General features: G+C 54.7%; 2 protein-coding genes across 3 annotated transcripts in view; one reads left to right on the top strand and one right to left on the bottom strand.

Annotated features, from left to right (window-relative positions):
- The window catches only part of PSKH1 (protein serine kinase H1), a 38,805-nt gene extending 30,650 nt beyond the window's left edge, over positions 1-8,155 (top strand). For both annotated transcript variants that reach the window (XM_030457800.1, XM_030457801.1), the window contains exon 4: positions 2,116-8,155. In XM_030457800.1, coding sequence (XP_030313660.1) covers positions 2,116-2,433 — 318 coding nt within the window. In that variant the 3' untranslated portion in view covers positions 2,434-8,155. The remainder of the gene's footprint in view (positions 1-2,115) is intronic.
- Positions 8,156-10,129: 1,974 nt separating this feature from the next.
- Positions 10,130-12,478, bottom strand: CTRL (chymotrypsin like). Its single transcript, XM_030457803.1, has 7 exons — positions 12,422-12,478; positions 12,159-12,262; positions 11,920-11,999; positions 11,638-11,719; positions 11,362-11,542; positions 10,565-10,698; positions 10,130-10,392 (listed from the first exon to the last, which is right to left on the bottom strand). Exons 1-7 carry the CDS (start codon positions 12,471-12,473, stop codon positions 10,231-10,233), a joined length of 795 nt encoding a protein of 264 aa, XP_030313663.1. The 5' UTR covers positions 12,474-12,478; the 3' UTR covers positions 10,130-10,230.
- Between the last annotated feature and the right edge of the window lie 57 nt (positions 12,479-12,535).

The raw sequence follows: 12,535 nt of genomic DNA, 5'->3' as shown, positions 1-12,535 counted from the left end.
CTGGTTTGGGTTGGAAGGGACCTTAAAGCTCATCCAGTCCCAACCCCCTGCATGGGCAGGGACATCTCCCACCAGCCCAGGTTGCTCCAAGCCCCATCCAACCTGGACTTGGACACTGCCAGGGATGGGGCAGCCACAGCTTCCTTGGGCCAGGGGCTCAGCACCCTCAGATTAAAGAATTTCTTCCCCATGTCCAACCTCAATCTCCCCTCTTCAAGTTTTAACCCATTTCCCTTGTCCTCTCCCTACCCCCCCATGTCCAAAGCCCTCCCCCAGCTTTCTTGTAGCCCCCTCAGATATTGGAAGGTTGCTCTGAGCTCACCTGGGAGCCTCCTCTTCTCCAGGCTGAACAACCCCAATCCCTCAGCCTGGCTTCCCAGGGAGGTGCTCAGCCCTCTGAGCATTTCAGTGGCTCTGCTCTGGACACCTTCCAGGAGCTCTGTGTCCTTCTGCTGCTGGGGACTCCAGAACTGGACCCAGCACTGCAGGGGGGGTCTGAGCAGAGCAGAGCAGAGCAGAGGGGGAGAATCCCCTCCCCTGACCACTCTCTGTGCTTCTGTTGATGCCCCCAGGACATGGTTGGTTTCTGGGCTGAGCACACACTGACAGCTCATGTTGAGTTTCTGCTCCACCACCACCCCCAAGCCCTTCTCCTCAGGGCTGCCCTCAAGCCTTTCTCCTCCTAAGATGGATTTGTGCATGGGATTGCCTCAGCCCAGCTGCAGAACCTTGCACTTGGCCTTGCTGAACTCCATGCAGTTTGCACAAGTCCATTTCTCCATCCTGCCCAGCTCCCTCTGGATCCATCCCTTCCCTATGAGATGCCTGTAAATACCAGTCCCTGCCAGTTGATTCCCTTATCCAAAGTCTGGCAGGAAATCTGTAGTCTTGAAATGCCATTTATATCTGTCCATAACTTTTTGGTTCTGTTGTTCTAAATGCCCTGACCTCTTCAGGGGTCCATAGCTGTGGTCTGTTCAGTTGCATTTGGAGTCTTTACGGTGGGTTATGCTGCCTTTGAAAGGGTCTTTTGCTGTTTTATATACCCTCTTTATAAATGAACAGGTTAATGAGTCTCTGATGAAAGATTGCCCCTTTTCTAGTCTAACAAGTACCTGGTTTTTTTCTTACCATTCATTGTCAAGATGTGTTTCATCAGCTAAGAAAAAGTCATTTAATGACAGGTCATGACAAAGTAATTCTATTTGGAAATAGTACACAGAAGGGCTTGAAATTTAAGACTCTATATATCTGACTGTGTAGTTGGGGTGACCCTGATTTTTACAGTATCTGGGTTGTTCCTCACCAAACAAACAGCATTATTTAGTTATTTTGAGCTTGTTTATTTAAAATGAGCATTTTGTAAAGCATTTCCTTCTTGTTTCCTTTGTAAGCATTCCTGAAAATTCCTTACAGCTAACATTTATATGAATATTTAGAATGTGTTTTGGGGTGGTTTCCAGACAGACTGAGTTAGGACCTCCAGATTTGACCACCAGGAGCATCTCATGGATTTCCAGGTGGGAATGAGGTTGAGTGCCATGGCAGAACATCCTCCCTGGTCCTGGTGCCAGGTTTGTTGCCTGGATGTGTGCCTTGAGGTGAAGGCTCAGGAGAGGGCCAGGGCTCTGGTGTCAGGATGTGTCCTCTCTGAGCAGGGGTGTCCACGCAGCGAAGGCTTCACTGGGAGTGGAGGGAGCTGGGCACGTCCACGTGGATGTGTCAGGGATGAGTCCACAGGTGGATCTGGTACCAGATGGACCAGGGAGGTCCCAGCCATCTGCTGGAGAGATGGTTTGGGTCTGGGGCTTGGTGTGTGTAGGACCTTGGGAAGGCTGAGATCCCAGGTGTGGTCCTGGGCAGGCTGCAGGGATCCACACCACATCCACGGAGGTGCAGATGTTCCCCCAAAACTGAGCCTCTTGGCTTGATGCTGGCTCCTTCTCCTCGGGCAGAGATCCTTGATTACAGCTTGGAGGGTGTGAGAGTGGATGAAGGAGAGGACGGGAGGAGTGGAAAGCAGCCCCCAAAGGGCCTTTTTGGGGCTGGAGAAGTGAATAAATCAGCAGAGCTGTGCTGGGATGTTTCACCCTAAGGATCTGTTTTGTCTTTCAGCCCTGGCCCAGCGTCTCCAACCTGGCCAAGGACTTCATCGACCGCCTGCTGACCGTGGACCCCGGGGCGAGGATGACGGCGCTGCAGGCCCTGAAGCACCCCTGGGTGGTCAGCATGGCCGCCTCCTCCTCCATGAAGAACCTGCACCGCTCCATCTCCCAGAACCTCCTCAAGAGGGCCTCCTCCCGCTGCCAGAGCACCAAATCTGCCCAATCCACCCGCTCCAGCCGCTCCACCAAATCCAACAAATCCCGGCGGGTGCGGGAGCGGGAGCTGCGGGAGCTCAACCTGCGGTACCAGCAGCACTACACGGGCTGAGCGGGCCGGGCCGGGCCACCTCCTCCTTCCCTGCTCCCCCGGGATGCAGCCCCCTCACTGCACCTCACCCCGGAGCAGCAGCCGTGTTCCTCCCTCCATCCATCCCTCCTTCCATCCTTCCATCCATCCATCCCTCCGGGTGTCCCCTGCCCGTGGGGGGAAGGGGAAGGACGTGGGGTCTGGGGAGGCCTCGTGGGCTCGGAGGGAGCCCTGAGGAATGCAGAGATTCAGGAGCCAGGTGGGGAGAAGAGCTCTGTCTGCAGCCCAGGAGCGTGGTTGTTCACAGCTATTTATTAATTCCAGAGCGTTCAGTTTCCCCCACTTGAATATGGAAGGAAAAAAAAAAAACCAACCCAAACAAGAAGGAAAAGAAATCCCTTTTTGTGTTTGTGCACGCAGGTCTGTGTGTGCACAGACACTTGGGGTGTTTGTAGGGGTTGGAAAATTATATATGCACCGATTTTGAGCTGGTTAATAAGGCTCTGTGGTGTCTTTGCCTTGAAGCTGGACTGAGTCCCATGCAGGCAGAAGCAGGAGAGCTCTGACTCCCCAGGGGCTGCCTCACCAGCAGCTCCTGCTCCCAGCAGGGCACTGAGGAGATGCAGACACCAGAGTTCTGTCATGGCCTGGGAAGCTGGGAGCCATCCCCAGGGCTGCCACCCACCTCCTGACCTCCAGGATGTGCCAGAGCTGAGCTGCAGCCTGGAACCTGGCTCTGGTTCCTTGATCCAGGCTGGGATCCTTGATCCTGGAGGGCCTGGGAAGAGGGTCAGTGTCCTGTGGGAGATGGATGGGATGCAGAGAGATGATGTCTTTGGCAGGGCAGATTTTTTTGGGGGTGTTCTTGTTGTCTCCCTTGAATTATCCTTCTGCTATTTGCAGTTATTCCAGTGTCTACTGTGCAGGTTTTGTTTTTTCCTGCTGGGCTGCAGCCCTGTGTCACATCTGTGCCCTTCAGCCCAGCATTACCAACCATGTCACTTCACCAAAACTTGGTTGGTTCCAGGTCTGCACCTTAAAACAGTTCAATGTCACTTTTTCTCCCAGCAGGAAAAAGCTGCTTTGTGGGTTTCTTTCTGCTGGATGGGTGATGCAGGAGCCTTTTGGGGAAGGTGGGTGCTGGAGAGCTGAGCCAAGGCCTTTCCACCCAGGGTTTATTAATGCCTGTGCCACTGTGGTTCAGTGCCAGCAAGGTTTGGAAATGCTCAGGCCCATCTCTGGGGAGCTCTGGCTCCACTGGCCACAGCCCCTCCTGCTACAGCAGGAGAAGACTTAAATTCCCTGTGCAAAGGGAAAAAGAGAGTTTTTTGGGATTTGCTTCCCACCCCAAAGCCAGGATGGGCCATAACCACTGTGAGCACATCTCCATGTGCCCAAGCTCGTGGTGGGGAATGCAAGGGAGGAGGCCTGAGGACAGCCAGGATGTGTAGCTGAGGTCAATGCTAAATCCTTTGCCTGGTTTTGCATCTTATTTGGAAAACTCTGAGTCCTTTGCAGGCTGCCCTCTCTCCGAGTGGCCATCCTCCCATATCCCACACAGTCTTTCTTCCATCAGCAGTGACACATACCAGAGAATTACCAAATATTGGTTTTTTTTCAGCTCTGTGGACTGCAAAAAACCAAAAAAAAAAAGTTTCTTCAGTGTCTTTTACCTTCTCACTGAGTGTTTTCCTGGTTCATTACCCAGAACTATAAATGAGCATCTCTGAACTGTATGGCAGGATCTCTGACTAAAGAGGCAGCTCAGTGCCCCTCCTGTTACTGCAAACAACTCCCCCAAAGCAGGAATTACTCCTCAGTGACTTCAGCTGGCAATGGTTCTTCCTCTGGGGGCTGAGGGACAGTAGGATGCTCTCTCAGAGGGCTTTGGGGTTTGAGCCATCATTCTTAAGAGCCTTCTGCTTGGTCAGTGTCCTACCCAGCCACTGGGATCTCTTTACCCTCCTGGGTGCTTTCATAGCCCTCCCCAGATTATTTTCCATGTTTATCCTTAAAATAGGTATTTTGCTGATGGGCCAAGGCTTTTAGGGCCTGGCACTCTTCAGGCACTCCTGGGCACACCACCAGCTCAGACACTGGGCAGATCCTTTGGGCTTTCCCTCCTGGGGGGGGATGGAGGGGGACAGAAGGTTGGGATGTTGAGCTCTGCTCTGACCAAGCTTGGTTCTCAGCCTTCACAAAGCAGAACAAGAATCTTCTCACCTGTGGTAATTTTTACTTTCTTGCTCTTTTCAGTGATTTTGGTTTCTCACTAACAAAACTGAGTAGTTTGCAGGGTGTTGCTAGGTAGGTTCCTGGCATTGAAGGCTTTTTGTGGTGACACCCTGGGACCTGGAGGTGAGGTGGGAGAAGGGAGGATCCTTCAGACACCTGAGCAGTGCAGGGTAACTGCAATCTGCTTTGCTGGGGGGAGATGTGCTCCTCAGGCATTGCACCAGGGAGGAATCAGCCCAGCCCATAAGGTGCTCTGGCTTTGCTGGGGAAAAACCCCTCTAATTCTCCTCTCAAATACAGTGTTTTTCATGGAGAAATCAAGGTGAAGAAGGGCAATATCCTCATGGGTTTTCCTCCCATCTCTTGATTACAAAACACTTGGCTCAATCCCTCTTCTCATTCTAAAATTCAGTATTTTCAGGAATTCTTATACCCAGCCTACTGGGGCTGTGGGCAGAGGGGAGACTCCCAGAGCTCCATCCAAGCCTCCTGCTGATCTGTTTTCCTTCTGTCTTAAAAACTCTGATGGTCCAAAGGTTGCATTGCAAGGCCCAGCTCCAGAACAATTCCTGGGGTGCTTGATCCTTGCAATTGTGGCACATTTTCAGCTGGATCTGAAGGGGGACAGTCAGTGTGCAGGAGTTCAGGTGCCTTCAGTCTCTGCAAAGCTCTTTGCTGTGAATTGCCTCCCTCATCTGCCTTCCTGTATGTTCCTCAGAAGCATCTCAGCTCTTCATTCACCTGAAGCCTCAGGAGTTTACACTTTTCAGGAGTGCCTTATTTGAGGATTTGGGAAGGAAAAATCTCTCAGAAATGTGGGGTTTTTCTTCTTTTTCTTCTCTTCAGTTCAAGTTTTTCTTAAAATTTCTTTCTTTGGCTTTTTAACAGTGGTTCTTAGCCTGGCTGGAGGGGTTTTTTAGAAGAATTTAGAATTTAGAAGAGTTCTTCTGGTGCTGAATGAGCCCTGGAACAAATACACCTCGCAGGGAGCTGCTGAGCTGGAGCTGCTGCAGGAGCTGGGCTGCAGATCTCCAGGTGCTTTGTTTTCCTGGCCTTTTGTTCATCCCATGGCGATGGAGCTGGGATGACCTCTAGTGGCAGTTTAATGTGTCCCTGTCCCAGCCCTCTCCGGGTTTCCTTCCCCATGGTGCTGCCTGGGATGCTCTTACCCAGAGGAATCTGGGTCTGGGGTGCTGCCTGCTGCTCCAGGACCACCCCTGCAGTGCTCCCCAGCTTTCCCAGCCTTGGCACCATTTCCTCCTCCACTGACCCCAAAAAGCAGCTTTTTGAGCCCAAGTCCATGAGCACCCCCTGGAAGGCACCTTCAGTGCTGGGGAAAAGCCATGGGTGGTGCCTTCAGGAGGTTCTCAGCAGCACCCTGCCTTGGGGAGACAGCTCAGGGGGGACACTGGGAGAAAGTGAAGCCCAAAGATGCTGGGGCTAGAAACAGTAGGTCTGGGACTTTCTCCCATCATGAGACTCAGTGGAGCAGCTTAGGGGGGGGGTTGCTTCCCAGCATCTTCTGTTTCAGGGAAGAGCAGATCTGAGGAGGAGAGGAAATTAGGGTTGTTTGTCTTTTGGAACTTAGCTGTACTGTGTAAAACAATCCCATGGCTTTGTCCTGGGAGTTGAGTGCTCTCCTGGGGGAGAGCATTATGGCTTCAAAGTGTGTGGCCTTTGGTTTGGGGTTTTTTTTTTGGGGGGGGGATTATTGGAAACGACTGTGAAAAGGTCTTCCAGAAATACCATTAGGTGGCCTACAGACCTGTTAAGCTGTGCATCCAGATTGTTTGAGTACATAATATATTTTTCTATGCATTTTCCTAAAACAGCAGTTACTTGTCCATGTTTGTCCATTTACTCCTTACCCTTCTCAGGCTTCTAAAGAATTTCCATGGTGGTAGAAGCTCCCCTTCCTTCAGCCCAGAAAAGATCTGTGCTATTTAACACCAAGATGGTGACAGCATCTGGATGCTCCTGGTCTGCATTGTTCTTGGAAGGGCCCAGCCCCACTTGAGGGACAGCTTTACAGCCCCCTGAGGAGAGCCAGCCCAGACAGAAGGGCTCTGAGCCATTGACTCTGGGTGTGGAAAGCAGCTGTGGTGTTGGGCCCATGGGATGGGTTTGTTTTGGAAATGATAATCCTTCAAACTCTTTGGAACTGGGTTCTTCTGCTAGGTCAGGTATTTTCTGCCCTGGTAGTTTGTGTTGTTTCCCATACCCTGCTCCATTTCTCAGCCAGGGTTTCCTACCTGGTGTCTCCAGTCACCTTCTGTGGGATGCACAAACTGGAATAGGAGCCCTGGTGAGTCCTGGAGCCAGGTAAAATCATCTGTGGTGCCTTTCAGGTGGGAGGAGGCTCCCTCTGAGGTCCCCAGAGTGCAGGCTTAGCTCAGGATGAGCTTGTACAGCACAAGACAGGCAGTGCAGGGCTGCTGCAGGCCTCTGACCAGGCTGTGTGTGGCACCACGTTCCTGGGCTAAGTGATGATTGTAAGAATTTGGAGGGCTTGAGGCAGGGTAAATCAAATTCTCAATCGTTTGACTCCATTTGGTTTTCTAAATGATGCAAAGAAAGGCAGAGATTGGGATCAGACCCTCTGGAGGAGTCACAATCCCTGGCAGCAGTGTGAGCCCTGAGGTTTGCAGGAGGGTGGTTGTGTCCCAGCCTCCCACCAGCTCAGCTTCCTCCTGGTAAATACCCCAAGTGCCTGTGCTGCTCAGAGCTGGACTCCCAGCTTCAGGGTGCCCACACCACCCTCAGAAAGGTTTTTGGTGCTTTTTTTCTAACCACTCAGTCTCCTCTCCCAGCCTGAATGAAACACACACCTCGTGGGTGCTGGGAGGCAGGTGCTGGGCTGTCAGCTCTGCCTCGCTCTGCCCTAAATTTGTGAAAAAAAAAAAAAAAATCAATGTGAAGCAGCAGGGATCTGTGGTGGTGGTGGTGGTGGCATCACGGGGCTTGGTGCCTTCCACCCTGGCTATTCCTGTGGTGCAGGGGGCTCTGCCAGCCTGGTGACACTTTTTCCTTCTCCCACTGTCCCCCCCCGTGTGGCCTTACTGTAGATCCCTGGTGTGTGACGGGCTGCAGGTGATGTTGCTCTGTGTTTGTCTGCTGAACGTGGAGGGGATCCCAGCCCCAGCCAGGTGTGTCAGAGACCAGCAGCCTCCTGCAGGGACACCCAGATGCTGGGAAGTTTTCCTGTTGCCTTTCACTCCGGAAAGACACCTCCTGGAACCGGCAGCTCTTCCGGCCTTTGCTGTTATTTTTAGGCACCAAATTTCCTCTTTTGGGTTGGAACAGCTTTGGGATTAACTCCGGTCACGTCCTGTTCAGTTTTTGAGGAGGATCCAGTTCTGTGACTTGTCTTTTGAGTCCTGTTTTGAGACTGAGGACTGCCTCACCCGACGAGGTCCATTGTAATTAGTCTGTAACGTCACATTAAGAGTGTACAGAATTATTTATTTTGTGTACTCGGTCTGCTAAACATGGAACTGTACTCTGTGCACCCCTTCTCCCTGCTGTCATTCCTCCTGGCTCGTGGATCTGCAGGTGGGCTGAGAGCTGCCAGGCTCTGGTGCCTGAGGGATGATGTGCCCTGACCCTGTGGGAAGTGTTCTCCAGGCACAGCCCAAGGTACCAGAGCTCCCACAGAAGGGTCTCCTGGTTTCTTTGGTGCAGCTCCCAGACCTTGTGCAGGGCTGGGGATGCTCTGGGGGAGGGTGGGGTTGGGCACTTGCTGGGAGGCAGGGTTCAGATCTTCAACAGGGGCACTATGGGACATTTAATTTGCTTTTCTTTGGCTGCAAGGTGGCAAGTGGCCAGAGAAATACCCTGGTTTGCCCACAGCAACTCATCACCTCTCTGCTTGCCCTCTGAGCAGCTTGTATAGGGGAACAGCAAGCCTATGGTATGTACAGTGCCCACCTCGTTGGACCCTTGTCCTCCTGGAAGGGAGCTGAGGTTGCAGTGGCCAGGAGCCCATCCCAGCAGTGACAGTGACCTCAACACACAGAGCAAGTGACCCACAGTGCTGCAGTTGCTTGAAGCTCCATGTGGCCACCAGTTTCTTTTGCCCCTGTGGCCCATCCCCATATCTCTGACTTCCATCTGGTCACTTTAAGGTCACTTAGGGGCTAAGCAAAGCTAAAAAAAGAGCGTGCTGCTTTCAGGAGATGGGTCTTATTTCAGCTATGACAGAGCAAAAGCACACACCAAATGTCATGGCCAACCAGTGGGACTGGTGTGTGCCCAGTACAGCTCCTGCCTCTGGCTGTGGGGGACATTTGCAAGGACCCAGTCCCCATGTCCTTCCCCCAGTGTCCCACGTGAGGCTTCCAGAGGCACAGGAGCCCAAGCCAGCAGCTTCATGGCTGGCTGTGCAAGCCCCTGTTGCCCCTCTCCAGTTTGCTGCTGCTCCCTGCAGAGCACACCACTAAATGAAGACATTTTATCCAACCAAAGTAAAGCTTATTAGCCCTGGGCTGCATTTCAGAAGCTTTTTGGTTTTTAAGCTCAAGTGTGTGGGGCAGCCCATCCATTCCCAATCTAGAAGCTTTTCTCTGGGTAGCACTGCTCTTTCTCTGGGACCGCTTGGCAGCAGAGGGATCACAGCACCTGGGGGCTGTGATTCCTGCTGCAAAGGTTTTCTGTTGCACTCACATCACTGGGGTATTAAAAAAAACAAACCCACACCTCATGTTGGGACAGTGATCCTGCTCCTCCCCATGGTGTCCTCATGAGCAGCTCTACTTGGAGCTGCCAGGAACCAGATTTTGATTTATTGACCATGTTTGAACACAAGACTTGTGTTGTTTGCATCTGCTGATGTCTCAAGAAGCTGTTTGGGTGAAAACGCTGCTCTCTTCTGGAAACCTCTCACCTGGCCTTGAGTTTTGTTTTCAGCTTACAATTTTCCTTTGAGATGGCCTTGAGTTTGTCACCTGGCAGACCTCTCCCTGTGAAGCAGCATGCTGTTCTCCAGCTGCCCCCCTTCCACCTTCCTGAAGAGCTGGAGCTGGAGTTGGCTTTTCTCTCCTTCAGCCCCGTGTTCCCAGGCTACCCCACAACTTCAGGTAGGGATCTTCTAAGACCCTGTGTGCCCTCCAGCACCCACCCTCCCTTGCAAGCCAAAAAGTGCTGAGCCCAGTGAGCTGCAGCTCCCCTGTCCCTTCCCTCGTGGGACTGGTTGGTGCTGGGGACCCTGTGGACCTGGTCAGTGGAGGGACCATTGCCCGTGACTTCCCCCAAGTGTAGATCCATGTGTTGGAACACCCCTGAGCAGCCCTGGAGCTGCATCCAGCCCCACTGCCCCTCTGCCTGGGCATCATCTCCTGCCTTCCCCAGGAGTCCCCCTGGCACCCCGAGGAGTTGCTGGGTTCCAGGAGAGGAGCACCCCAACACCGGGTGCCCCTGGCTTTCCCCAGGAGCCTCCCCCCCCGCCTGCATCTCCAGAAGGAGGGAAGGATCCAGAGGCAGCACTGGGCATCAGCAAACGCTGGCACTTTATTCCCAGTTTTGTGCTTTGCTTCCAGCTCAGCCCCTCTGGCTCTGCCTGGCAGAGGGATCCCTCTGGCACCACCTCTATCCCTGGGAAACCACGGTGTTGATCCAGTTGCGGAACTGGCTGACCCGGGTGTAGATGGCTGGGGCCTCCACGTTGCAGTTGCTGGTTCCCCAGGAGACGATGCCGATCAAGGTCCAGCCATTCCCACTCTGGTATATCAGGGGGCCACCAGAGTCACCCTGGGTGGGGAGAAGACACCTCCTCTTTTTAGTGCTCCCAACACCTGCTCCCAACCACTCCCCAGCACCTCTGGACACAGCCCGGTGCTGAAGGTTGAATCTCTGGCTCCGTGAATGGGGGATCCCCCCCGTGTCCCCCTCTCCGCAGCACAGCAGGAGCTCAGGTCCCTACCTGGCAGGAGGAGGCTCCTATCCCCCCGGCACAGAGCATGGAACTGGTGATCCGGTTGCCCCAGTACTGCTTGCACTGGCTCTGGGAGATCAAGGGCACGACAACCTGCTGCAGGCGTGATGCCAAGGCTTGGGCTGGGGCAAAGAAGCACAAATCATCACCCCGGGGTTGGAGGGTGTCCCAGGGCCTTTGGGAGCAGGTAGGTACCCTGAGCAAGCTGCTGTGATGATCCCAAATATCTGGTGGCTGCTGTGCAAAGCACCCTCCCTCCCTGTGCCACCCCGAGCTGGGATCATCTTGTGGAAGCAGCAAGGGCAGGCGGGTGTCCCAGCACAGCCAGAGTCCCAGACTGGTGTGGGTAGGGAGGGGAGAGGGGTTCATAGCATCTGTCATGCCATTGATTGCTGGCCCAGAGTTAAACCCTGACAGCAGGAAAGCCTTAAAGCTCCTATGGTTCCCCCTTCCCTCTTTCCATTTGAAACCCTTCCTCCTCATCCTGCCCCTCCAGGCCTTTGTCCAAAGCCCCTCCCCAGCTTTCCTGCAGCCCTCTCAGGCACTGGAAGTTGCTCTAAGGTTTCCATGGAGCCTTCTCCAGGCTGAACACCCCCAACTCCCTCAGCCTGGCCCCACAGCAGAGGTGCTGCAGCCCTTGGGTCATCCCTGTGGGTCACCCCCTTGCTCACACCCATGGTCACCCCCGCTGCCCGGCTCCCCACAGGGTGTCACCCCCCCCCCGGGTGGCCCCCAGCCCCCCGGTGCCCCCCATGAGGGGCAGTGGTGCCTCAGAGCAGACGCACAGTTGGGGTTGGTGCGTCCCCAGCCGGTGGTGACGCACTGGAGGTTGGCGGGAGGCACCATGTTGGCGGGGGGCAGGCAGACGGGGGAGACGCGTGGGCCCAGCTGGGCGGGCGAGGAGAGCCTCAGCAGGGTGATGTCGTTAGCCATGGTGTTGGGGTTCCAGTTGGGGTGGGTGATGGCCTGACAAAAAAAACACTGTGAGGCTCCATCCCTCACCCTTCCAGAGCAGAGCTGTGGCCCCAGCCCTCTGCTGCAGCCATCTTGGCCCGGCTCACCCTGGCCACGGTCTTCACTTGCACGGGTTCCGAGCTGGAGCGGAGGTCGTATTCCCCGAGGACGACGATGTGGGCACTGGGACTGAAAGAGGTAAAGAGGGTCAGGGTGGTGCCAGCAGCACCAGGGGCTGCCACGAGGCCAAGGGAGGCTGCTCTGGGGACAGCGGGGTGGCCGCCGGGTTCCCGGGGTGCCGGTTTTTGGGTGCCGCTCAGGAATGCTCAGGGCACCCCGAGCCCCTGCCCTGGGTGGGTGGCACCAAGCCCGTTGGCATCGCTCCTCACTTGAACTGGCAGTGGGCAGCAGTGACGACCCAGTACTGACTGATGAGGGAACCTCCACAGAAGTGGGATCCTGCACGGCTCTGGGTAAGAAGGAGGAAAGGAGGAAGAGCTGGGGCTGGGCAGGCTGAGCTCTGCCGGGGCCAGGAGGCAGACAGAGGGTGTTACCACCCCCTCCATGCCTTCCTCGCACCCGTCTCACTGTGCCACAGCCAGGTGTAGGGCAAGGGGGGATGCTGTACCTGCAGGGACACCTGCCAGGGCCAGGAGCCGGGCACCGCGGTCTCCCCATTGACAATCCGCTCGCCGGATCGCACAGAGGGGCTGAAGGTGGGCACCCCGCAGCCTGCCCGGGGCAGAAGGACATGAGGTGACCCCCAAAGCTCAGGACTGCCAGCACCAGGGGGTCTATGTCACTGTCCCTCAGGCACCCTGGTCCTGCTGCACCCCTGGGCAGGGATCCATCCCCAGAGGATGCTGAGCATGTGGATGGATCCCTCCTTACCTGAGACGGTGCTGGCGAGGGCCAGGCAGGCAACAACCCACAGGAATGCCATCCTGGGATGGTGTGGCTCTGTCCCCTTTGGCCACCAGCTTTATAGCACCCAGGAGCTGTGTG

The sequence above is a fragment of the Calypte anna genome, chromosome 11 (genome assembly GCF_003957555.1).
Source record: "Calypte anna isolate BGI_N300 chromosome 11, bCalAnn1_v1.p, whole genome shotgun sequence".
In the NCBI taxonomy this organism is placed as follows: domain Eukaryota; kingdom Metazoa; phylum Chordata; class Aves; order Apodiformes; family Trochilidae; genus Calypte; species Calypte anna.
The sequence above is the reverse complement of the archived record's forward strand: the minus strand, read 5'-3'. Positions and strand labels throughout refer to the sequence as shown.

Bases quoted from the DNA above. Each gene is read 5' to 3' on its own strand.
- CTRL (XM_030457803.1), bottom strand. From the start codon at position 12,473: ATGGCATTCCTGTGGGTTGTTGCCTGCCTGGCCCTCGCCAGCACCGTC. The intron at 12,000-12,158 runs GTACAGCATCCC...CTTCTTACCCAG, and splicing joins CCTGGCAGGTGTCCCTGCAG to AGCCGTGCAGGATCCCACTT. The intron at 11,543-11,637 runs GTGAGCCGGGCC...TTTTTTTGTCAG, and splicing joins AAGTGAAGACCGTGGCCAGG to GCCATCACCCACCCCAACTG.